Raw genomic sequence first — 24,311 nt, 5'->3', positions numbered from 1 at the left:
CAAGCTCCTGTTACCTCCTCTCTGCTCCTGTTCTGCTCTAATCTGTTGTTTTAGTTTGATAGAGGGATAAAATTCTCCAAAAGCTGGAGAAGCTTTAGGGGATCATTGGGGTTTAAAGGACATTAGGGATGTAATTTAAGAGCACAGCTCCAAAGGAAACAGAGCTCTGTTCATCCCGCTGCTCATGGGACAATTATTACCAAACGTGACATTTTCAAAATTTAAAGTTCATTACCAATGTAGAAAATTGGTTGTAAACAATGACAAACCAAAAATTCTGCCAACAGCAGTTCAGTCTCTAGTAGATGAAAATGGTTCTGGGTTATTTCTCTTTTGACAGTTTGAAGACGCTTTTTTTGGATCAGTCATAATTAATTAAAAAAGTTTATCTAGAGTTATCACCCTTTTGTCCTTGTAAAAATTCTTTTTTCCTCACAGGGAATAATAACAGTAAAAGCATAATGCCAGCTTTTATTTATATAATTAACTGTAATTCAAGTAATGTACTTTGTAGTTATTGCTTTATGTGTGTTCCCAATTCACTGCTAAGAATTTTATTTAAGCTCTGGATTGGTTCTTTCTTTCTCCATCTTTTTAAGATGGAGAAGATGGGAATTTCCCATTAAACTCTAATGGTTTTCTTTGAACTCAATGAATTATTAATAATTTAATTCTCTGACATTTCTTCTCTCATGCTTGAGGACTGCAATTTTTTACACCTTTCATTTGTCCTTTACATGTCATAAACCCTAAATATCACTGACATTAAAAATCTGTGGGGTTTTAAAGCAGAAAGCACATTCCTCAATGCCATCAGACTTCTCTGTGGTCACCTAAAATGTGTGAAATGGGTAAAGAATCTCAAATAATGACAATAACAGAGCCTGAATTTTAATTGCTTAAAGTTTTGGAGTTGGGCATGAGTTTGCTCTTGGCTGTGTTCTAAAAATTTGGATTTTTTTGCACACGACCTTCAAGGCAGCAGGAATGAAATCTGCTTGCATGATGGAAAAAAGAGAAAAAAAATGCACAAAAAAATTTGAATAGATCAATAACACCAACAAGAAAAAAGCAAGCTAGATTTTTTTAAAAAAAAAAGTTAGTCAAAAAAAGCAAGCAGGTTTTACCTGCTTATTAAGCCATAAATTATATGCAGGGAAAATTGACGTAAAGAAATTGATTTTTTAAAAAAAACAAAAAGCACAAAAGTGTGATTTTACCAAATGTTTATTTAGATGAACATGATGCCCAACCTTCAGGGAGATGCTGTTTTGTCAGTTCACCTTGCAGCCCTCCCAGGCATGCAGAAAAAATTTGAATAAATCAATAAGACCAACAAGAAAAAAGCAAAGTAGGCTCTAAAAAACTCCTGCTTATTGAGCCATAACTTATACATGGGAAAACTGACATAAAGAATTTGACATAAATAAATTGACTTTTTTAAAAAAAAAAAAGTTCAAAAGTGTCATTTTACCAGCTGATTATTTAGATGAACATGATGCCAAATGCTGAAGAAAGCAAGAAGAAAAAAGCAAGCTTTTTTGGAAAAAAAGCAAGGTTTTGGAAACCTCCTGCTTATAGCGCTACAAATTATACATGGGGAAAACTGACGTGAAGAAATTGATGCGAATAAATTGACGTAAAGAAATTGATTTAAAAAACCCAAAAAACAATGCAAAAGTGTGATTTTACCAAGTGATTATTTAGATGAAAATGGCATCAAATGTTGAGGGAGATGCTGTTTTGGCAGCTTAACTTGCAGCCCTCAAAGGTGTGCACACGGCACTAAAAATTTGATTAGATCAATAAGAAAAATGCGGTAAAATTGACGTAAAGAAATGGACTTAAAAAAAACACCAAAAAGAAAAGCGTGAAAGAATGATTGTACCAAGTGATTACATAGATGAAAACAATGTGAAATGTTGAGGGAGATGCTGTTTTGTCAGCTCCCCTTGCAGCCCTCGCACGCCGCACTAAAACTTCGAACAGGTCAATAAGAAAAACACGGGGAAAAATTAATGCAAAGAAATGGACTCTTTAAAAAAAAAACCAACCAAAAAGCTCAAAAATGCGATTTTACCAAGTGGTTCTTTGGATGAAAATGCTGGGAAACGTTGAGAGGGATGCTGTTTTGGGAGCTCACCTTGCAGCCCTCGCAGGCGTGCACGCCGTAGTGGAAGCCGGAGGCTTTGTCCCCGCACACGCGGCACTCGATGGCCATCAGCGAGTTGGTCGCCTCCTCGTGAGGTTTGTTGTACAGCTGCACCTTCTCTGAGAAGTAGGGTGGGGAGGGGGGCTCCATCTTGATGGCACCTGTGGGAAGAGTAGGGTGATAAACTCTGGGTTTTCACAGTGACTCAGGTGTCCTGTGTATTAAACTATCCCGGCCACCAGCAGGGAACGGTTCTGTTGTGGGGCTGCCCCTGAGAGCTGAGGTTTGCACGTGCTTGTGCAAAATCCCACTGGCAGGAGACTCCATCCCATCAAAAGAAAAGGTGATCAGGACTCAAATGTATTTTAAGGTTTATGAAATGATAAATTTATAGCCTCATTATAAAGCATATTTCCAATACAACAATTCATTAACAAGAAGGAGCTTTGCGAATCAAGCACTCCTGTCTTACAGTTTCATAGACATAGGATGTATTATTTCACAGAATAAATTATTCTAGATTTATGGATTGGTGGAGGAAGCAGCCAGGAATAACCACAAGGCATCCCAGGGATGTTGGGATTTGCTGCACAGCAAAGCCAGCAGCAGGCAAAGGCTGCAAAAGCAGCTGCAGCTGCATTTCAGGGGCTGGAAAAGCTGGAAGGGGCAGATCCTGATGGAGAAAGTGCAATGCACACACAGCTTTCAGCTCTGTGGTGTGGAATGGTTTAAAGAAAGGGATATTAAAAATTAATGCATTTCAGTATATTTGTATTTATTTCAGTACATTCATATTTATGCATTTCAGTTTTATTTGTATTAATATTTGCATGAATGTGTTGTTAATGTATTTCAGTACCTGTATGGAGAACGCAGGCTTTACTCAGTCTCTACCTGATCTACTCCTCTAAGGTGTTGAAAACTCCTACAGGGAGATGGGCTGGAGTGTCTAATCTAGTTTAGAACATATTCAAGTGTCTAATAGAGCTATATACTGAATAATATATTATGCAATTTTATATATATATGTGAGAAAAGTAATATTGGCTATTTCAAGGAATATAGCTCTCTCCTGGGGAAAACTGTTGAACTTGGGTGCAATTTAGAGATAAATTTTCTCTTCTGAAAGTTTCTAATTGAGAGAGCAATTTCTAATATTGAATGAGCTCAAGCAAATATGGTGTCTTTAAATCAGTCATCACTGGTCATAGAGAGAGCTGTGACATTTGAGTGTTGCATTACATCAGGAGTGATGTAACAGAGTATTAAAGAAGGTGAATGTTTTTATTTTTCCAGATTGGTATTACTATACAAACTAGAAAGATTTATTCCTATATAAACTGGGAAGGAATTATCTAGAGTAAAGATGAGGAGGATTTATGCCATCTAAACTCTGCTGCACTCTTTAAAACTACTTGGCATTAAAGCATTATGAATATATCTAATTAAACAAAACAAAAATAAATTACTAGCTGGAAAAATGTCCATTCATTTATTACAGTAGTAGTGCAGAGACACGCCACCAAAATTAAATACCACGAATTTCCCCAGCAAGAATTCCCTGAAAGAGTTCTTGCACAGATTACTACAAGTAAAAGTGAGGTCACATGCAAGCAGAAATGGATCCTCCAAAGAGTTCCAGGCACAGCAGCCTCACATTCCTACCCTGAGCAGGAATGCAACAATTTATTTAGGAATAGGTCACTTCCTTTCTTAAAAGGAGCATTTTGTGCCATTTTGTCAGTGTGAATTGTGAGAGAGCAGCATGTTACACAGCAAATAAATAACCCCGGAGCTGAGAGAGAGTTGTAACAATGCTGTGGCTCAGGTGGAGCCAATATTTCTACCCCATCCATTCCTGAGGCTGACTGGACTTTAAAAGCTGCACATATTAATAATTCAAATGCTCTTTATGCTGGGCATTCTTCAACATTCAGGGTGTTTATTCTGCATGGTGGGCACTAAGCTTCAAGCTGCACACGAGGTACAGGAGGCAATGGGAGGCTTCCTGTGTCTAATAAAATGTAATTTTGGATACTTTGGGATACCTTTCCTAAACTCCAGCGGCTGCACTGGCAGGGTGAAGGTCTGCTATGGGTATTTCCTCTTTTCTCTCTGCCCTGCAAGGTCCTCCCTGCTGGCACAGGAGAGCTGAATTCCAAATCTACGAATTCTAAACCCAAATTTGCCGCTCGCACGCGTTCCGGGGAATGGGGTGGACATGGAATTGAGGGAAACCCTTCAGAAAAGGCAAAGCTTACTTTGGCAATCCTGGAGTTTGATATCATATTTATAATCCAGGCCTGACTGCTCAGCTCTGGCCAGGGGAAGGTCCTCGTAGTGCGGGGAGGAAATGCTGGAGAAGTCCACGGTGGTGAAGGGCTTGATGTCAAAGGAGTGTGTGTGCTCGTCCATGGCTGACAGATCCACGGGGCTGATTCCAAAATTCATGGGCCAAAACGGCATTTCTGTGTCAACCATTGTAACCCCTGCAAGCAACAAGAAAAAAAAGACGTTTGGAGAAGGAATTTATCTCCAATTTGTTCAGCCCCAAGCCGAGGTCCGAGTGTCCCATCTTCACAGGCTTGAGATGAAAACCTGAACTCCATCTCTCCACAGCATGCACATCAACAAAATTAAAAGCCTTCCACTTTTCCAACTGCAAATAATTATCATGTTTTTCGATTCCTAAGCAGCATTCTTCCCAAGCGCCTGAAAATCTCGAGGATTTTTATATTAAAAAAAAAACCAAACCCAAAGTAGTTGGTATTAAATAGTGGTGGTTTTCCTCCAAAAGACCAGAAATATTTGAAAACTGTGCTCATCTGAGTTTGCCAGAAAGTTTCATCCCAGTCTTGAACCCAAGGATCAAGGAAATGTAAGTTATGACTTTTCGAATTCCATATATACCCACGCAAACCTTGAAAGCAGTAAACAAGTAAGAAACTTCTATCTGCAAAAAAAAAAAAAAAAAAATCTTCTGCAAATTGAGCGAATTTAGATTGAGACAAGAAATGTTTTTCCAAGTCCACTCCTGACAGATAGCTGAACCAAAATCCTTAACTTAGAGAAATTTCAACTATGGAAAAGTTTGTAAGTTACAGCAAGTGAACCAAAATTCTTGATTTAGACAGATTTCAACTATGAAAAAGGTTGTGGGTTACAGCAAGTGCAAAGGCCATTTTATAACCAGTGTCTGTGTTTAATTTTCCACGATTTATAAAAAGAACATTCTACCCTAAAAATAGAAGAGATGTTTCAGAGCTAAAATAGCTTGGTCACTTTGGCTGTTTAATTTGGACTTTAGACCCAATCAAGTGAGTGGCCTTTAACCCTCAGATAACAGAAACTTTGATTTGATCTGCTTTGAATCAAAACCGCTCTGTCACAGAGCCAAAAGTGATGTTGCAAAATGAAGATACTGGAACAGAGGTGCTCCAGAATTTGGAGCTCACTCTGGTTTTGGCAGGTGAGTGAAGCTGTGACCAGCTCTGCTGAAATCCCAGTGCCCAGAAATGGTTGCACTTCTCTCTGCTTTCCCTCGGGAATGGCTTCCCACTTTTAGGACTCCCAGCACAACCCTTCCTGACTTTGACAACAAAGGCTGAGAGGGACCTTTTTAATTCTGAAATTTGAGAGGAGAGATGCTCCCTGCAGCGGGAACAAAGAGGAGCTGCTGCACCTCAGCCAGCCCCTGCTCCCACTGGGTGGGACATTAAGGATGTTATCCTTAGTGAAAGGGAGGAAACAACAGGATTTCTAATTGCCACAAGTGACAAATCCCGGGGGAAATACAGGACAGCTTGTCAGGGTACCTCGGTGTTGTGTGTTGTCTCCTAAATTGTCGAGTTTCAAGTCCAGGGCTGAAGCCAAGAGCTCTGCCCAGGCTCCCCAGGGAATGGGCACAGCCCTGAGGCTGCCACAGCCCCAGGGATGCCCAGGGTGGGATTTTGGGGTGGCTGTGCAGGATCAAGGGCTGGACACACGATCAGTGTGGGTCCCTTCCAACTCAGGAGCTTCTCTGACATTTTCTGTGAGCACAAAGTGCAAATCCCTGGCCATCAACACTGGGAAAAGTCTTCCCCAAACAGATTTCCCAGTGAAACAATAAACCAGAACAGACTCCTCTTCAGAGCCCGTTTCTTGTAATAACCAGACACATCTTTAGAAAACTACAAAAACCAAGAGACGTTTTAAATTGGTTTATATTGCTTTAAGCAAGTGCCATCAAGCGTGATGACTTTGTGCTGGAGCTCTGCCCCAAGGGTGAAGCATGGCGACAGGGACATTCCCAGTCAGAGCCCAGGTTCATCCCAGGAACTCCAGGCTGCTGCGTGGACAAGGAATAACTGCAGGAAACCAAATTATCCAAAGGCAGGAGGACTGACACCCACAGCTGCCCTGGCACAGGCACCTCCTTGCTCTGAGGCAGCACCTGGAGAGCTTCAGCACCTGCTTAAAGGCAAGGACAACTCACTGAGGAGACATGATCTCACTGAAAAATCAACAGTTTTCCTGCATCCTCCATAAAAAAAAAATAAAAAAATCTCCCAATCTCAAGACTTCATCACTTTGTCTGTTCAAGTTAAAAAGCTTCAGTCTGCAAACCTCTGTGAAGTGAACAGCAAGTTAGAGCTGGGCTGGATTTCACTGCACTCAGCCCATGGCTGGGATTGAACCATGATTTTAAAGAGTTAAGGCTTTAGCCAAGGGTTGGGAGCAATTTGTATTGATTAGGACGCAAGTTGGGAAAAGCAAAAGGTAAGTTGGATTCAGGATGTTCTGGAGAAGTTGATGATGAGTCAATCTGGGAAACTCTTGCATCATTACAAGCCAGAGTGTGCATGAACTTCCCCATGCACCGATATCTCACAGCTCAGAAAAACTCAGGTGAGCAGGTGAGTCCAGAGGTCTGGCTTGGCACACACAGAGCTCCAAAATCTCAGAGCTTGTAATAATTCCTTATCAGAAATCTTGGTTCCCAGTCAGCACAGCCAAACAATTTCAGCAGTCTCCCAAGAAATGCCAGAGTGGTTTCGTGGTAAAAAGATTTCTAGCCTAGAACGGCGATGGTTTAGGTTTTTATTATGTTTTAGAATAAACAAAATTGAATGAAATAATTAACGAGTAACCTGTTGTTTTAAACATCACTGAATAGAAGGGATTTGGTTTCATGCATGCTGGTTTTCTCCTACTAACTGGATTTTTTTCCCCTCTGTGTCTGTCCAAATCACACACATGCTGTATAAGCTGAGAGCAGAGGAAACACAAATGCCAGGATTCCACTGAAGAGAAAACCAGGGAATTGTGGCTGCACTTATCAGCTGCCGCAAGTCACAGAGTCATTCTGCCCTATCCTGCTCCAATTTCTGCTCTAAGGTAATAAAATCTGATTATTGAGCCAGCAGCCATTTACAAATCTGTAGTCAAAAGCCTATAAACTCCACCCCTTCCAGAGGTTAATGTCCCATGACTGTCAAGATCCCAGAGTAATATTGTTATAATCATTCCTGAAGGATGAGAATTCCCAAGTTTGCTCAGGGTTTGGGGTATTAAACACAAAGCATCTTGTTACAGCTTTAAAGTTCCAATCTTCACATATGATCCAAGCAAATGATGGGTATCTTGTAAATTTTTCAATTTAACAAAATTTCCTGTTACAGTAGAAACAATTAATTTCAATTTTCAGATGTTCAAAAGTTCAGAAATTTTCAATTTTCAAAATTTCAATTTTTATATTAGAGATATTACAATGAATGAAGCATTTTCCATGCTATTTTTATTCTTGCAGTATTGAAAACCAAAGTGTGAAGACTGTTCCTATGTCTAATGGTTGTATTTTACAAACACTCCTATTTTGCATGTAGCTTGATTTTTGCTGTGTACTTCATCTTTTTCCCTCCCCAGGAAAGAGGAATGACAACATTTCCCCCTGGAAAAAAAACCCCAAACACCCCAACAACTAATTGTAGTCTTCTCATGGCTTTAAAAGAACAAAACCCCCCCAACAACCAAGATTAAAAAAATCCAGTGGACAAGTCCAGTGAACAGACTAGACAATATAGTGTGTGTGTATATATATATATATAAATAGTATATAAAATATATTATAGCTATGGTATGTAGCTTTTATAACTCACAGCTGCTTGTGTGACCTCCAGGTAACAGATCTGTAAGTATTTCTCTGATTTAGGAGATTTTGGGGTGCAAAACTCCACCTCAGCCAGCAAGAGGCTGTGCAGAACAGCAGCAGAGATTTTTTGGGGAAGTCAGATGGAGGAGCTTGGACATTGAATCCTCCAGAAAAGAAGGAGTGAAAGAGATAAAGCTGCTGAGATCACATTTAATTCTGAGATATGGAGCTTTCTAAGTGCCTTCACTGTGTTTAATCTCCTGTGGAACTGCTCAGGGTTATGTGGCACTGAACTCACCTGGCACAGCCACCCGTGGTTATTCTGCTGCTGATAGGCAGAAATCTCCTCTCACTAATCACCCCATCCCCTGATTGATCTGCTCTCCAGCTCCTCAGACAGTTATTCCCTGCTTTTCTCCCATTAGGGGAACATCAAATCTGCCAGAGGAGATTGCCATGGTATGAAAAACATCCTGGAACATGAGCTGCTCTTTACCATAAACACTACCTGTGCTCAGGTAACCTGAAGGGCCTGTCATGCTGCATTCTACACATGCTCTTTCCAGACAAAACTACCAAAATATGACCCTACAGGTATTTAATGAAGCAACCAGAACATCCCAACTGACAGGAGTTACACAAAATAAGAGGAGAAAAAAAAAATAGGCAAAGCTTTTCAGCTTTGAAACATTATTAAAATCAAGGAAACATTAAAATTAACATTATTAACGTGACGTGGTCAGGTATGGACAAATATGGACAAATTGATAGGTTAGCTAATTAATGGTGTGGGGTTTTTCTTAATGAAAACAAATTTCTTGGAATAGATTGGATTTCCTCCCGTGTACAAATGTATCAGAGTTTGTCAAGTAAACTCATGTGGAAGTCCTGCAGAACTTAATGGGACTTTTGCCAATCAATTTAATTAAGGCAGCTCAGTGAAATAATGTTCTACGTCAATTGGTTAAAATCCCCACGATCATTCTCAGCTTTTAGGAAAAACTTAGAGATGGTGAAGGGGCAGCTTGATACCCCATAAATTCCATTTATTTATCTCTTTGGAGCAATAACAACACATTTTTCTACATGACTTGCAAAAAAAACAAATCTCCCCTGAACGATGGCACCACATGCACTGAGTGAGAGCCCTGCACAGAGCTTTGAGAGGGGAAGGCTGCAGAAGGGTTATAAAAAGGGAGCAGGCCCTTTAAATGATTAGTTATGAATTATTATAAATCATCACACGTGGTTATTAATAATTAATAAGGAGATCAATTCCTGGTGATAACCCCCTGGCATTCCCCTGGCAATAGCTCAGTCCTCTGACACAGAAATTCTGGGTGCAGCGCTGGAGCAGCGCAAGGCAGCATTTTCTCCCTGCTGCTCTCGGGTCCCTCCGATGTGAGGCATCATGGAATTCCAGGTTATTGAGAGAAAAAAATCCACCTCTTACTGCATTTGCTTTTTCCTGGAAAAAAAACCCAACCAACCAACCAAAAAAACCAAAAAAACCCAAAAACCAAAACCAAAATTAAAAAAAAAAAAAAAAAAAAACAACAAAACAAACAAAAAAAACCAAAACAACAACAACAACAAAAAAAACCAAAAAAAACCCAAAAAAAACAACCAAACAAAAAAACCCCCCAAAACCTCAAACACAACAACAACAAAACAAATACCAAAAAAGCCCCCAAACCCTCAGAATTTTGTCCCGGCTCTCTGTTTTTCCAGTGGAAGGGCACTATCCCCGCTGCCTGCCCTCCGTTCCCTGTGCTCTCCACAAAGCATCACTCCTCTGCAGCAGGTGTGGGATTTCCCCACAGATTTTCAATATTCCCGGTTCTGCCCGAGCACAGCAGAGCTCTAAGCTTTAACTCTTCGGGAGACACCTTCCTCAAGGATGAAAACCATCGATTTTTCACCAATAGCCACTGCCGCTAGAAAGGGCTGTATCCATCAGACAAGGTCGGTAAAAAACAGAGCTGATTTTGTTGTGGATGAACCAAACTCTGTGAGTTTTGTGTCTGCCGGACAATGACTCCAAGCTGTTGTTTGACACGTTCCCGGCCGGCAGGTTCCCGATTTCCCCCCGTTTCCCCGAACCTCTCCGTGTCCTGTTGCTGCAGAGTCAGCAGAGGGAGCACAACGTAACTAAAAAAAAAACACCAAATCCCCTCTTTCCAAGAACTCCGCTGGCACAGCCAGCAGTGCTCCTAAACAAATAAACAAGAAAAAAAAAAAAAAAAAAAAAGGACGGAAAAGAGCCTCGGTGGCTGATGCCCCCGATTCTCTGTTTGACAAAATCACTGCTCTGCCAACTGCAGCAGGAAAAGCAAAGGAACGGCGAAAAAACCCTATAAAGCCTTGCTTTTAAAAATATCCTTTCAAAGTCCTTGAAAATCCTGTTAAAAAATCTTTAAAAGAATTTTTATTGTTTGAAAGGAGAGATATACAGAATTATTATTATTATTTTTAATCCAGGCACACACTCCAAACATTGTCAGAATTCAGGGCAAAATGAAAATGTCAGAATTCAGGGCATTTCAGAAAATGTTTCAGTGATGTGATGATGAACAAACACACTGAACAGCAATATTGATGGGATTAAAATAGTTATCCAAAGCATTTCCCAAACAAATTAACCATTAGAAACCACTGTGGATGCGAGAAAAGCATCCGGGCTACTGAGAGAATGAGTGTTGTGAAATTTTTGATGGTAAATTCAAAGGGTTTTGGAAGCCATGGAGTTGCTCCCCCTGCCAGGCCTCTCCTGGGGGCACCACTGCCTCACCAGACCCCGGAATTTCTTTTCCAAACACGAATTTATCAAAAACATTTACAAGAATGAAAACTGACCTCACTACAGGCCAGAAGAAGCAAAATTTTACAGCTTCGTTCCAATTAAATAACTGTAAGCTAAAGCTCCCTGCACCTTAATCTAGCTGTGAAAACAAAGAGAACACCCAGTGTCTGCAGCAGATATTGAGTGTCAGAACAGCTCCACGATAAAAAACAACTTAGTGGAAAGATGAGTTCACAAATGATGGATAATGGCATTTTTAAACATAGATGGCCTTAAAAGCACTTCGAGACGAGAGATGATATTTTCTTCTCCCTTCCTCAGGTCCGCCTCTGAAGCCATCTGGAAATGGCCCCCAAAATTTAACACGTCCACCTGAAAATCCCCAAGAAAGATGCCAAATAGAGAATGTACTTTGGAAAGAAGGGAAGAAACCCTCTGAGTTCATAAGGAATAAACCAGGGGGAGGGTTCTGGACCAAATGGATTTGTCAGGTCCGGGCACGAGGGCTGGTGAGCCCAGCTGAAGGGTTAATTAATCCGTGAGTAGGAGGGGCAGGAGCTGAGGAAGGCTCCTCTCCCACCCACTGTCCCAACCTGCAGAACCAGCACTGGGCCCAAATCCCGACAGCGAGAAGGAAAAGCGGCGACCTGGGGCTGAGCGGAATGTTGAAGGTGTGCCAGCACAAACCCAAAAACACCTTCAGCCACAGCTGGGGGATGCTCCTTTCTGTGCCATCTCCCAGGCTGAGCAGGGCTGGATGTCTCAGAAATCCCAGAGGGGAAAAGGTGACGACCACATCCTTCAAAAAGCCAAATAAAAGGTAAGAGAGGGAGGAAACCCATCCCTCCTCTCAGCGAGGCTGCACAGTAAAACGCCAGGAAAAACTGTATAAACCCAAACACTTGGAAAGGCCAAAAAAAAAAAAAAAAAAAAAAAAAAAAAAAAAGAGCAACTCATAAATCAGTAGGAAACGTATTTGATTCCTATGGCTGAGTTATAACTACAAGCTGTGCTCACTAAAAGCACAGTCCATAAAATTTACCACAATGTTTAAGAGGCAGTTGTTAATGAAAACAAGGAAGAAAAGCCCATTCAGGGAATAATAGAGCTGTTTAGTGTGAAATATATTTTCTGTTCTATGGAATTCACACCAAATGGCCTGTTCTGCTTGGAACAGCAGCATTTTATTCCCTTGCAGCAACACAAACCCTTGTAAATATAATTGCAAATGAGAAACGAGTTGAAAAATGCCACGGGCTACTCAGATACGCTACAAATCCTCCCATCCTATTTTAATTTGTTAATGTAGGGTTTGTTACATTCTCATAGTGAAGAGAGATCCATGGAAGTTCAGGTTATTCCAGGGGATGAAAGAAACTGATGGCAAGGCTGTGCTCAAGTGGCTTAAAGAGAAACTGAGAGTATAGGAAAAGGGGAAGTTTCTGTGTGAGAAATAGTGACTTACAGATCTGACAAACTCACGGGCAGGTGGGTCAGATTTAAAAGGAACAGCACTTCAAAATCATGCAGAACTTCACTACAGATTTCGGGAAGTGACCGAGTTGGGCTCCTGGCGGTAAAATCTGACTACAAGAGAAATAAAAGTGCTGTACTGCAGTCACAGCACTGGCAGAACAGTGAGATGAGGAGATCATTTCTGTTAAATCAGATTCAAAGTTGCTGGGAAAGGATCCTCAAACTGTTCTTAGAAATCCCTGAGCAGAGAAACTGCACTTCCTACTTCCAGTCGTGCTTTGTGAGGCACCATGGGCTGAAAGTAAAAGTAATCCTGATTAAAGGCTTCTCTTCCAATGCCTTTGGTTCAAAAATGTCTTAAAAATCTCTCCCACTCTTCAACATAGAAATGATTGTTTTTTTGTTTCTTTCAACAAAAAATCATATATATATATAAAATATATATATTCAGAAGCATAAAAATCTGAAAAATAAGGTATCATCTGGTGAAATAAAGTAAGAATAATAAAATAATATAAATAATATTATAAAGTATTATAAATAATAAAAGAATATAATCTGGTAATATAAAATCAGAATAAACCTGTGGAGGGGCACAAATTGGCACTTAGAAAGTGCCTTGGTGGAACTGAAATGTGGCTCCTGTTGGTTTTGAGGGATTTGAGGAGAGCAGAAACAAGCAGCACGTCCCTGACTTGTGCTGGCAGCATTGTAAAACGACCTCATTATATAAAATGTGGGCGTTGCTCTCTATGAATCATTGTGATTTAAAATAGGATCCTGATAGACAGGCAATGAATCACTTCGGATTTTGTAATCAGCCAGGGCTGACTTCTTGGGAGAGCCCTTTGCCCCCTTTGGCTGGGAGCTGAGGGGAAGGTCTGCTCCAGCCCTGGAGGTGCCTCCCCAGGCTGAAGGAAGTCATTGATTCGAAAATATCCCCCCAAACCTCCGTGTGGGACACAAGATAGCAGAGCTTTGTCAGCTGGAACAGCACCACACAATTCAATTGATAACATTCTCAGGGCTGTGCTTGGCTCCAAGGCTCCACAGGCTTTAATAATTGGCATTTATTTGTGCTGGGCAGGCTTTGTGTTACTAAATCTAGCAAAAGTTTTACCGGCGACAAGAAATTAATAGAGTTCCAAAATGCCACATTTGCCATTGAAAGTATTTTAGGAGCAAGTGACCCATTCAGAAGTTTCATCTGCACTTGTGGCTGCGCTTTCAGATGTCAAAACTTGCTTTGAGGTGAACAGAAAGTTTTTCCAGCTTTGACAGAAATTCAGTGTTTGGGTCAAAATTAAGCAAAACACTCATTTTGCATATTGGAATTTGTGCTAATGGCATAGAAACACCTGCCTGAACTTAAGCACTTTTAAAAACTCAGGTTTTGGCCAAGAAAGGATTTCTTTAGCTCAGATATGTTATTAAACTACATCTCACACACACAGATAAATCAACGTGTGGCGTAATGCACATCCAAAAGAAATGAGGGTCTCATAAAACGCCCAATTTCCTGTGTGAAACGACTGTTCCAGTGGCAAGGCTGTGCCCAGAGTTAATAAAATAAACTCCCAACACCATGAAGTTCCAGTGGCACTGTCAGCCGGGAGCCTGCTGATGCTTCAGTAGGGAACAGCTCTGTCTGAAGCCTCCAAACACAGCACAAAACCATTTATTTGGTTTATCTTGTGCTCACACGTGATGTGTTACATGAAAATTTCCAGCACAAAACCATTTATTTGGTTTATCCTGTGCTCACACGTGTTGTGTTACATGAACATTTGCCAGTCCCTCCGTGGCTCCCTAAGCCCGTGTGAGATTTTCCAGGATTTGAGGTGGTGTGGCAGAGCACAGACCTGCGGGAGCAGCACAGCTCTGTACAGGACAATCTCCTGCTTATCTGGTCATTAGGTCATTATCAGCATGTCTTAATGCAGCTCAATAAATTAATAAGAGACTCCATTCTTTTGAAATGCTGCTTTAGCCAATAATTAACCGCTGAGGTATCAATATAGCGCAGGATTTTCAACAGTTGTACTCCATTATGGAGCTCAGAACATGAAGTTTATGTTTGTTTTTGAAATGTTAATAACTTTAATGAAAAATATTATGTGCAGTCAATATTCTGAAACATCGTAGATGCAATAAATTTATACTAGGCCTGAAGAACTGTTGTAATTTTAATACTGAAATAACGAAATAACTGAAAATAATACTGAAACCACAGCACGTTTTCTCAATCCATATGGTGGTAGCAGGAATTTAGGGATGCAGAATACCACTGGTGAGAAGCCTCGGATTTTTCCTCCCTCCTCAGACTCTGTCATGTCAGTGCTTTTTAATGTTCACAAGACAGTAAACTTCAGTATTGTTTCCAAGAGATGAGCTAATAAGGCACACAACTGCAGTGGGGTGAAATCCACTCATTAATATCCTAAATGCAGTTCACTGCCATGGCAGAATACTGAATACTCCCACAGGAAGAGGAGGAGGAGGAAGACAAAAAAAAAAAAAAAAAAGGCCAAATGAATTTAAACCGATTCCTTGAATTAAATCCCACTTTTGAAGTTTTTCCTGGCAGTCCAACACGCTGCAAATAATCCATAAAAACGCTTCTCTCCTATCGGGATGAGTCGTTTCCATCCCATTCTCATCCTCCCAGCACTAAGAAAGCAAACTGGATTGGAATACAGCAAGAGTGGATGCAGCAGGGCCCACACGATTTGTCTGAGTGCTGGGTTCTGGCAAAATGTTTGGATCTGTTGGACAACCACCAAGTTGTAAAAGTGAAAAAGCACCATGTTGCAAAACTCATTCATGAACATAAACACTATTTCTGCATTAAATACGCAGAGCTCAGTGAAACAGCAAACAGACTTTCCTATCCAGAATTAGATAGAATTTCTGGTACATGCCAGTATAAAATACACTATATTTTTATAAATATGTATATCTATAAATAAAAATGCTCTCTGGGCCTCTACAGCCACTGTGAGGTCAAGGTAATTCAAACACACCCAAATCCTGAGAAAGCAGATTAAAAAGTACCAAGGAGGGCTGAACATTCACCCCTCTCCTCTTTTAGCTGCCCCCCAAATCCATCACCTCACACACAAACCACAAATCACACACTGCAGTTTTGCCCATAGACTCTGGGATATTTGAAAACTGGATTGGTTTACTTTTAACTTATTGGGGATCCTCAGATATTGTGACGAATTTACACACAGATATTGAATGGCATTTTCATTAGGGGCTGAAATTCATCAAGCAGACCTTTCTAAGCTTGGAGGGGAAAACCAGAGGTGACATCCCAACATTATAAACAGCAGGAAAGTAAAAGGGACCCCCCAAAACTGATTATATCCAACAGCAGGCCTCCTACCTTACACTGAGCACGCAACTAAATAATGCAATAATAAAGACCCATGAACTTTTTTACACCCATCATCTGTTGCACAAATGGATCTCTTTCATCTTAAAAAAAAAAATAAAAAAATTAACCTCCTCAACTGTACGACCTGCAAAGCATCCAACCTGCTCAGCCACTTTTCAGCAATCCCTTGTCACCTGACTCCTGTACTTTTGACCCTCCAAAAAACTCCCAGCTGAGACATGTTGACATGTTTTCACATGTGATCCCAGAATGATTGCTCTCAATACTGCTGGGTGCTTATCACAGCCTTAGATCAATGTTCTCTCCTGGGCTCCATCTTTCTAAATATTCTTTTTTTTTTTTTTTTTTTTTCCAGGGAGCTTTCGAGCTATCCTGGAGTCAAGGTGACTTCAGGCTGGGAGGGTGAGCTGTTGTAACTGCAGTTGCAACACTCTTGGGGAGTATTTAATTATTTAATGAAGGGCAGGAAATTAATGGGGAGTTCTGCTCTAAATTGAAGTTACATTGAGCAGTTTCACTTGTGGGTCTCCTGTTGGACTAAAAGCTTCAAGAGAATCTTCTCCATCCTTCCTTTTTTTTGGGGGGGGGTGTGTCAATATAAAATATACTGTATTAAGTCATATTGTGATCAATATTTTATTCCAGGAGAAAAAGAGGTGGGGGGGTTTCTGAAGGAAATGAAGCATTGAGAATTATTTTTATAAATATTAATTTTAAAGCCCGTGTTCGACTAAATAATACCAAGCTGGGAGAAAGACTACTAAAGCATCCACTATAAAACCTGGGAATTTAGTTATCATTAACATACCTCCTTTTGTGCTATTGTATTTATAACTTTCAGAAAAAAAAGAAAAAAAAAGAAAAAAAAGAGGAATTTCAGTAGGATTTTCCTGTTTTACATACTTCAGAAAAACTTAGTGCAAACTGGTACTTAAAACTACAGTAACTACTGACCAGAGGGAAGAAAACCCCCAAAACAGTCTCAGATCCAGTACCCAGGATCTGAGTTACTGTGAAACAATGATGCCAGAAAGCCCCAGAGCAGAACTGCTTTGTCTTGAGTTCTGAACTAAATAAAATGGGTTAATACTGTAATTTTATGGGCCAACAGCATCCCTAACAAACTTCAAGTAGTACTGGATGTCACTTTATGCATTGGGCGAATCAAATTATTTTCAGTGATGTAATTTTCCTTCCTACCATCTGAAACTGATAAACTCAACTCCCTGTGCCACTCAAAAAGCAACCACCACAATCCCTGGCTCAGAGAGGGGATTATCAGCTCAACTTTAGGTGATAATTCTAGAAGGGGACTTGAATCCTCCTGCCCCCACCCCTCACGGCACAGAATTGATGGAAATACTGAACTCTTTTCCAGATGTACTTTTCAAGGGAACAAAACCCCAAGACAAAATTCTCTTCAGAACACAGGAGTAACTTACTGCAAGCACAGTGGGGAAATGCTGTCTAAACCTGAACTAAAAGATGATTATTCCCCCTGCAGCCCTTTTATAACAATAAAAAAGACAAAATATTTGTGGGGAAAGAACACGATTTCATCTTTTATTTAATTTCAAAATCATTAATGCACTTCAAAAAGAACTTAAATATAACCTGCATAATGATACATTAATGTGAAATTCTACAAAGTCCTGACTTTGTTACAGCTTCAAAAACCCACTGGATTTTCTAATAAGGTATCTGGCATGGTTTGGATTTTTATAACGTGTCTGAAAACTAAAAGAAAGAGATTTCTTTGATCTTATTTTCTGTTGGGTTATTCTTTCCCTGTGTTATTAATATCCTAAGAGCACGCCTGATAGGATTTGTTCCTACTTTTGTCAAGCTGTCTATTTGGAAGTAAAATTTTCCCAATCCCCCTGTGGAAAGTGCCTTGCTTTGCCCACCAAGGAACAAACATTTTCACCTGCCAAGGTGTGGAAATGATTCCACACTCATGAGCTGCCTCTCACTCCTCTAAGTGTCCCTCACCCTCAAAGCAGGGGCTGTTGGCATTCACATTTAAAAATGTGTTTCACTATCTGTGCCTGCCAGTAATAAACAGAATTCCACGGCTTTTGCTGCTGTTCTTTGCCTCTGCAGTAAACCAAACGTTTAAAAAAAAAAAAAAAAAAAAAAAAAAAAAAAAAAAAAAAAAAAAAAGCATGTGTGATGTTATTCTTCTTAATATTGGCGACCTTCAACCCACAGTGTCAGCGCGTGGCAAGTGACTCTCACAGGGCCACTGTCACTGTCCCCATCATTCTGTTCAAAAGCTGCACTTGCTATTTTTGACCAGGACTGTTCAAGAGTTAAAGTGACATCATCTGAGGACACAGACGGAAAGCGGAGGATCCACGGCTAAGAACAGCTCAGGACAAAGCTATTTATGTCCAATTTCACAATTCTGCTATTTTTAACAGCCAAATCCTTAAAAAAACTGGTCATTTTTTGGAGATTTGTTTGCAGCTGGAAAGACTCTACCAATGCTTGGCTGAAGCAGGAAAGCCCCCTGCCCTTGGTGCTTTGTGGAGAGAGAGTGGAGTGTCAGGAAATCTCAGTGTGCCCCAGGCACCTCTGCTCCCATGGATTGGAACCCTCTGGGACTCTGATCATGAGATTTGTCCACAGACATCCCAGCTCCTGGAAACTCACCTGCTCTCAGTAAAAATCTGAGCTGCCACCCTGTCTTTGACAGCATTTGCCGCTTTCACTAGAGGAGAAAAGTGTATAATCAAGTTCTAAGAGTGTTTCAGAAAGATTAATAATTATAGGGTTATGCAACATTAACAATAGTGGTACCAGCAAAGCAGCTGTGTTAAATTTTAACAGCACTAAAAGGAGAGGAAGAAAGAGATTGAGAAAATTTCAGTTCCCTTCTCTGTCATGTGTTCTTGTCATCGTCTTGGGTTTTGCTATATTTAAGTTGCTGTAGGAATTTCTTCTGCAAGGAATCTGAGAGGGCAGCTGACAGCAACTCCTCAGTTTCATGTTGAGATAAATATAAGGAAACATCACAATTCAAGCTAAAAATGTAGAGTTAAATACTATGATCGATAACACTGGTATCTAATTTTTTGCCTATTTTTTTTTTACTGAAAACTATATTAATTAACTTCCTGAGAAATGCTGTTTTGAATAATTACGTGTAACTCTATTTCTTTAATCTAAACACATGTGCCATTCTCACACAGAAACCACAAATCACACACTGCAATTTTGCCCACAGACTCTGGGATATTTGATAACTGGACTGGTTTATTTTCAAGTCAGCAATTTATCTTCAATTGGGCCAGAGCAGTTAACTTTGCAATAAATGGTTACTGAACGAAAATGAAATGAATCCCTTTTTCTTTTGAGGAGATTCCTTTTCTAGGCCAGCAAGTTTGGTGTGAGGAACTAAAAGTGATTGCTGTGACTTTTTGTAACCCCTCGAGCAGGCGTGTGAACAGCTGAACATGTGGCTCTGATGGACACTGAGGCTGAGCTCCTGGCACTTTTTACTGTTCTCAGTTTTCTTGAGATGCCCAACAAATCTCAATAGATTTTTAGATCACAAATTTCTGTATGCTGGTGGCTGATCTCTTTAAAGAACCGTCTGTGTTTAAAAATAATTGTATTAAATATCATCAAAAAGCAAAATTTGAAGGGATATCTGGACTCCATCCAGCCAGGTGGAGTGTACAGAGCACTGAATACCAGGGCTGGACACTCCTCATGCCAAACTCCCCCTGGAACCTTTGGGATCACCTCCAATCCATGGGATCAGAAGGCGTCTCCAGCAGCTGAGTGCTTCCCACCCCCTTCCCCTGCTGTCCTTTGCTAGCAAAGATGGGAACATCTTCTCTAAACCTTATCCCTGCACAAACTGAGGAATTATTCTGCAGCAGCTTTGGTGGCTCTTCACCAGCAATGATGTGCTTGGTGTGGAGGGACGTGACCAGGATGGGAATCAGAAATGTTCCAGTTCCATTCCACCCAACTGGCAGAGTTTGTGAATTTGGAGCCTGCGGTTGATCTCTCACCTTCACTTTCTGCTATCAATGCAGCACCACAAATGAGCCTAAACAGCAGAATATTTGTAAAGCAGACTGGTTTCCACTGGGCTCCAAGCAGTCAGTGTTAACCCCACGGCACACGTTCCCAGCACAAGGGGAACCTCTGTGGCGTGGTGTACAGAGGTTTAGCCTTTAACTGGTCACCCCAGTACACTAATACAGTCAGAAATTGGTCTAATTCTGATTTCTGAACTCATTCTGGTGAAATCTGCTACTGGAGTTGGTTCATTCCAGAAGTATGGATTATTTTTACTGCTTTCTCTGTACACTGCCACTGAGTCAGACAAGATAATTTGGAGACAAACACTGGCTCCGTTGGCTGTAAAATTTCCACCAGTCCACTGAATTTCCCTTTTGCAGGACAGCAATGGGAGCATCTGTTTTCAACAGGAGTGCTGGGCCTCCTGGGTTAATCTCTGACCACAACAACCCAAAATTTCCCCCAGCACAGACAACCAGACCATGCAGGTAGCACACAGAACCTCTTCTTTCCTCAGGCAATCCCAGGGGATCGCTGCCCTGCAATCCGAGACTGCGGGAAAACTGCAAACCATCGATCCTGACACCACAATAACGCATCGGATGAGAGAGAAAAAACTCCCCCCCGGAGATTTCCATCTCACTGGGAGCAGAGAAAAGTCACCATCCCACTGTGTTTGTCAGCTCCCCTGGATTATCAATGGGCTAGTGCTGTGAATCACAGCGCTCAGCCGGATCTCGCATCCTGCCAGTTGTATCTTGCTTTTACTATTTGTTCTGGGATCTTAAAACCACTGTTGTAAGCGGTTCAAAAATACACGCTGGAAAAATTGTTAATGCCCTAGTCATACAATGTCATTTTAAAGCTCTCTGGGAATTTCGATTTGCACAGCTTATTAGGATATGACCTTTCCCTTGATTTTTTTTTATTTTCGGATGGAGTTAAGATGAAATTTCCCCAGTGGGAGTTGCTGTGTTTCCTTCGCAGATAAGGAAAAGAGCAATGGCAACTCTGCATAGAGACAAATTTATACATTTCTGCAGCATGACAAGCCTGTGGGCTTGACAGACATCCCATGCATTCCTGGAGGCTGAGAGGGAATTAACCAAAAAACCCCAGAATTTTAATAAAGGTATTGCCCTGAATCTTTCACTTTTTTTTTCTTTTTTTTAAATTTTTTTTTCCCAGTGTCATCTGAGAGTAAACTGTGGGGAGTTTTAAGGCCTGTGGACTTGCATTCAGGGCACCACGGCAGCACTGGCTCTCTGGAATACATTCCTATTCCTTTGTGGAATATTTGCCTCTACAGAGCTGCTTTTTCCTCTTCACAACACAGACTCTATCCCAAAAAATCACACACTTCCCTGGGATTTCATGAACCTGATCTAAAAGCAGGAGGTTGTAAAATCAATTCTCAAAATTAGTGCTATGGGCTGATTACCAGCTGATAACCAATCCCAGTGGTTAAATACTTATTATATATAATAAACATTTTTAATAGACTAAGACAACACTTCCAAATCTTTTTTCCTCTATGTCAATGAAACCAACAAAGAGAATTTGTTAAATAACAAGAAGTTAAATGATGTGGCTTATATTTCAAAATTTTCAAATGCTTGAGATGGTAAAAAACAAAAACTGTTAATAAATTCTTATTTAGGAGAGAATAATTCTCTCACTAAAAGTAAAGCCTGTTGGCTAATAAAGAGATGACCAAAAAAAAAGATATTTTGCTTTTTGGATATTCAGGGTGAAAGTTTTATGCCTTGAACCCTTGCTAGGCAGACAACGTTTTTTGTCAGCTCTACAGATGCCAGAAGGCGAAAAGGAAGTGATGATGAAATAAAGCGAATTACTCTTTGTATAACTGGCTGGCTGAATAGTTTGGGGTGGGCAGTGCGCTTGAAACATTCCTACAAGGATGCCCCGGTGAAAAGGGAGGGTTTGGAAGCCATGGCAATGACAAAACCAACACAACCAAGATCCAAAGGGACCTCACATCAGCCCGGCCGCCTTTACGAGTTTCCGCGTCTGCAGCTCTCCGGGAGCCATGCCCAGCCCTGGAACCCTCAGAACAGATCCTCTGCATGTCCCTGCCCCAGCTGTGAGCACGGGGATCTCCCCACGAGTGAAATTTGCATTTCCAGCAGCAGCCCTTCCTCCTCCTTCCACAGCTGACGGGAGATACGGGCAGGGTGAGAGATACGGGCTCCCCACAGCCGGGAGCAGACACAGCCTTCCCACGGTGTCAGGCTCTAGGCAGGGCTTAATCTGCAGCTGATCCCGGCCTAATCTGCCTCTCCTGGGCAAGTCCAAAGTCATCCTCAGCACGACCAGCCCAGGACCTCTGCGACACTCGTGTGTCCAACAAGAGAGCAAACAAACGCGCCGATAGCGCCGGGGAGTGATGTCACACGGGCTGAACCCTCCTGCCAACACATCCACCACCACGCCAGAGAAATAATAATAATAATAACACAGCAGGGGGAAAAAAAATGGCCAGCTGAACACTCCATGCCTACAGGAAGGGATCTCATGGATAACATCATTCCTAATCCAGCAGTGTTTGAAGAGTGATTCAGCAGACATTGGGGATGGTTTTTACGGCGGTGACACAGTGCAGATGCACGGTGTAAGTACTAAAAGTTTATTTGCAGAGGGCAGGACTGAACATTTCATGTGAACACATTCAGGCCATGATAAAGAGCTTTGTCTCCCATTAGTAATTTAAAGGATTGTGATTTGCTACTCCCAACACACCTATAATTGAATTCCTCAGTCATAAAATCACTGGTGCCAAACAAGTCCTGATATCTTTTATCAAAGCCTCTTTTTTTTTCTTGTCATTTGTTAACATATTTCTTATGGAGCTTTTCTTCTTTTTATAGATACATTTGCTTTAGTTATAAATTAACCCTGGAATTTACTCTCCCAGAGGCCACAAACTGCTTTTTTATTCTCTTGGAAAAGTTTCAGGCTCTATGAATTGATGATTTGGAACAATTTTTCAATAACAGCTCGCGGTTCAGATACAGAGAAAGCAAATTCAAAAGATTGACAAAGTAGTTGAGACTTTGGAAGTGGAAGTGTTTAGATGCCTCCTGCTCTGGAAGCCATGACTGACTTACCAAAAGGGAAATGTTTCCCTGTGGGATTTCTGGTGCTTCCAGTTCTCTGGAGTGAAATACTCAGATCCAGCCTCATTCTGAAATGAGGAACTTTTCAGAAGTCCTGGATTTCAGTGGCTCCAGAAGTTGGCCAGCACATCCCAAAGGTATGCGGAATACTTTGAATTTTGGAACACATTCTAAAACACCAAAGTTTGTTTAACAGATTGATTCATATAATGCCCATTAAAAAATAATTTTTCAGTTGATAAAGCCACTGTAAAGAAAAAAAGCTCACAGTATTCACTGTTTCCTGTCCTGTCTTTGTCGGGCTCTTTCTCCTCATCCCAAGGGCTTTGGAAACTCTTGGCTTTTTTCAGCAAGAGCTGACTAAAAATGTGGAGGAGTTTGAATACAAAGGGCTGAAATCATTGTTGGTGTCACCACTGAAAGAGCAATAATTTGAGCTCAACTTGTAAAAAAAAAAAAAAACCAACAAAAAATCCAAATGAAGAATTCCAAAAAGACACATTCATGGGGAACTAAGGAAATTGGTTCCACTGCTCAAAGAACTATTTGGAGAAAGGCAAAGTGATACTTTTTAACAGCCACAATAATTCCCACATTATTTCCTTTATTTCTCCTTCTGTGTTACTCCTAGTCTTATTACAAACCACCGAAGCTGGAAAATTTTGATTTTATATTAACATAGCAGATATCCATTTTTATGGTCTAATTCCCATTTTAGCCAAGGTTTTAGGTGGAGAAAATTTGAAAAATATACCTTGAAGGTTCAGAAAACAGGAAAAGATCTTTCAGAACTCTGCACTTCTGGGTTACTCTTCCTGTTCAGAATGCCTGTGCCTGTGCTGCTGCTTATATCTTTTGAAAATTTATATAAAATCTTATATCGATTTTTTTTCCCTTTTTGCATTTCAGAGGCTTTAATAGGTGCAATGGAAGACTGCAAAGAGTGAATTGCTTGCTTTTTTTTTTTTTAATTGGTTGGAAGGGACCTCAAAAACCATCCAGTCCCACAGCAGCCATGGGCAGGGAGACCTTCCTCAATCCCAAATGGATCCAATTCCGGTCAAGCCTGGCCTTGGGCACTGCCAGGGATGGAGCAGCCACAGCTTCCCTGTGCCAGGACCTCCCCACTCTCCTAATTATGAATTTCCCTCTAATAGCCAACCCAAATC

At 40.9% G+C, this 24,311-nt stretch overlaps 1 protein-coding gene across 1 annotated transcript in view; it reads right to left on the bottom strand.

The window, feature by feature from the left end:
- The window catches only part of PPARG (peroxisome proliferator activated receptor gamma), a 53,089-nt gene that overhangs the window by 16,554 nt on the left and 12,224 nt on the right, over positions 1 to 24,311 (bottom strand). Inside the window, exons 2-3 of the mRNA XM_066326945.1 lie at positions 4,414 to 4,641; positions 2,144 to 2,313 (exon numbers count right to left, since the gene is read on the bottom strand). Of these exons, the coding sequence (XP_066183042.1) occupies positions 2,144 to 2,313; positions 4,414 to 4,633 (390 nt within the window). The 5' untranslated portion in view covers positions 4,634 to 4,641. The remainder of the gene's footprint in view (positions 1 to 2,143; positions 2,314 to 4,413; positions 4,642 to 24,311) is intronic.

The sequence above is a fragment of the Sylvia atricapilla genome, chromosome 11 (genome assembly GCF_009819655.1).
Source record: "Sylvia atricapilla isolate bSylAtr1 chromosome 11, bSylAtr1.pri, whole genome shotgun sequence".
Classification (NCBI taxonomy): domain Eukaryota; kingdom Metazoa; phylum Chordata; class Aves; order Passeriformes; family Sylviidae; genus Sylvia; species Sylvia atricapilla.
The sequence above is the reverse complement of the archived record's forward strand: the minus strand, read 5'-3'. Positions and strand labels throughout refer to the sequence as shown.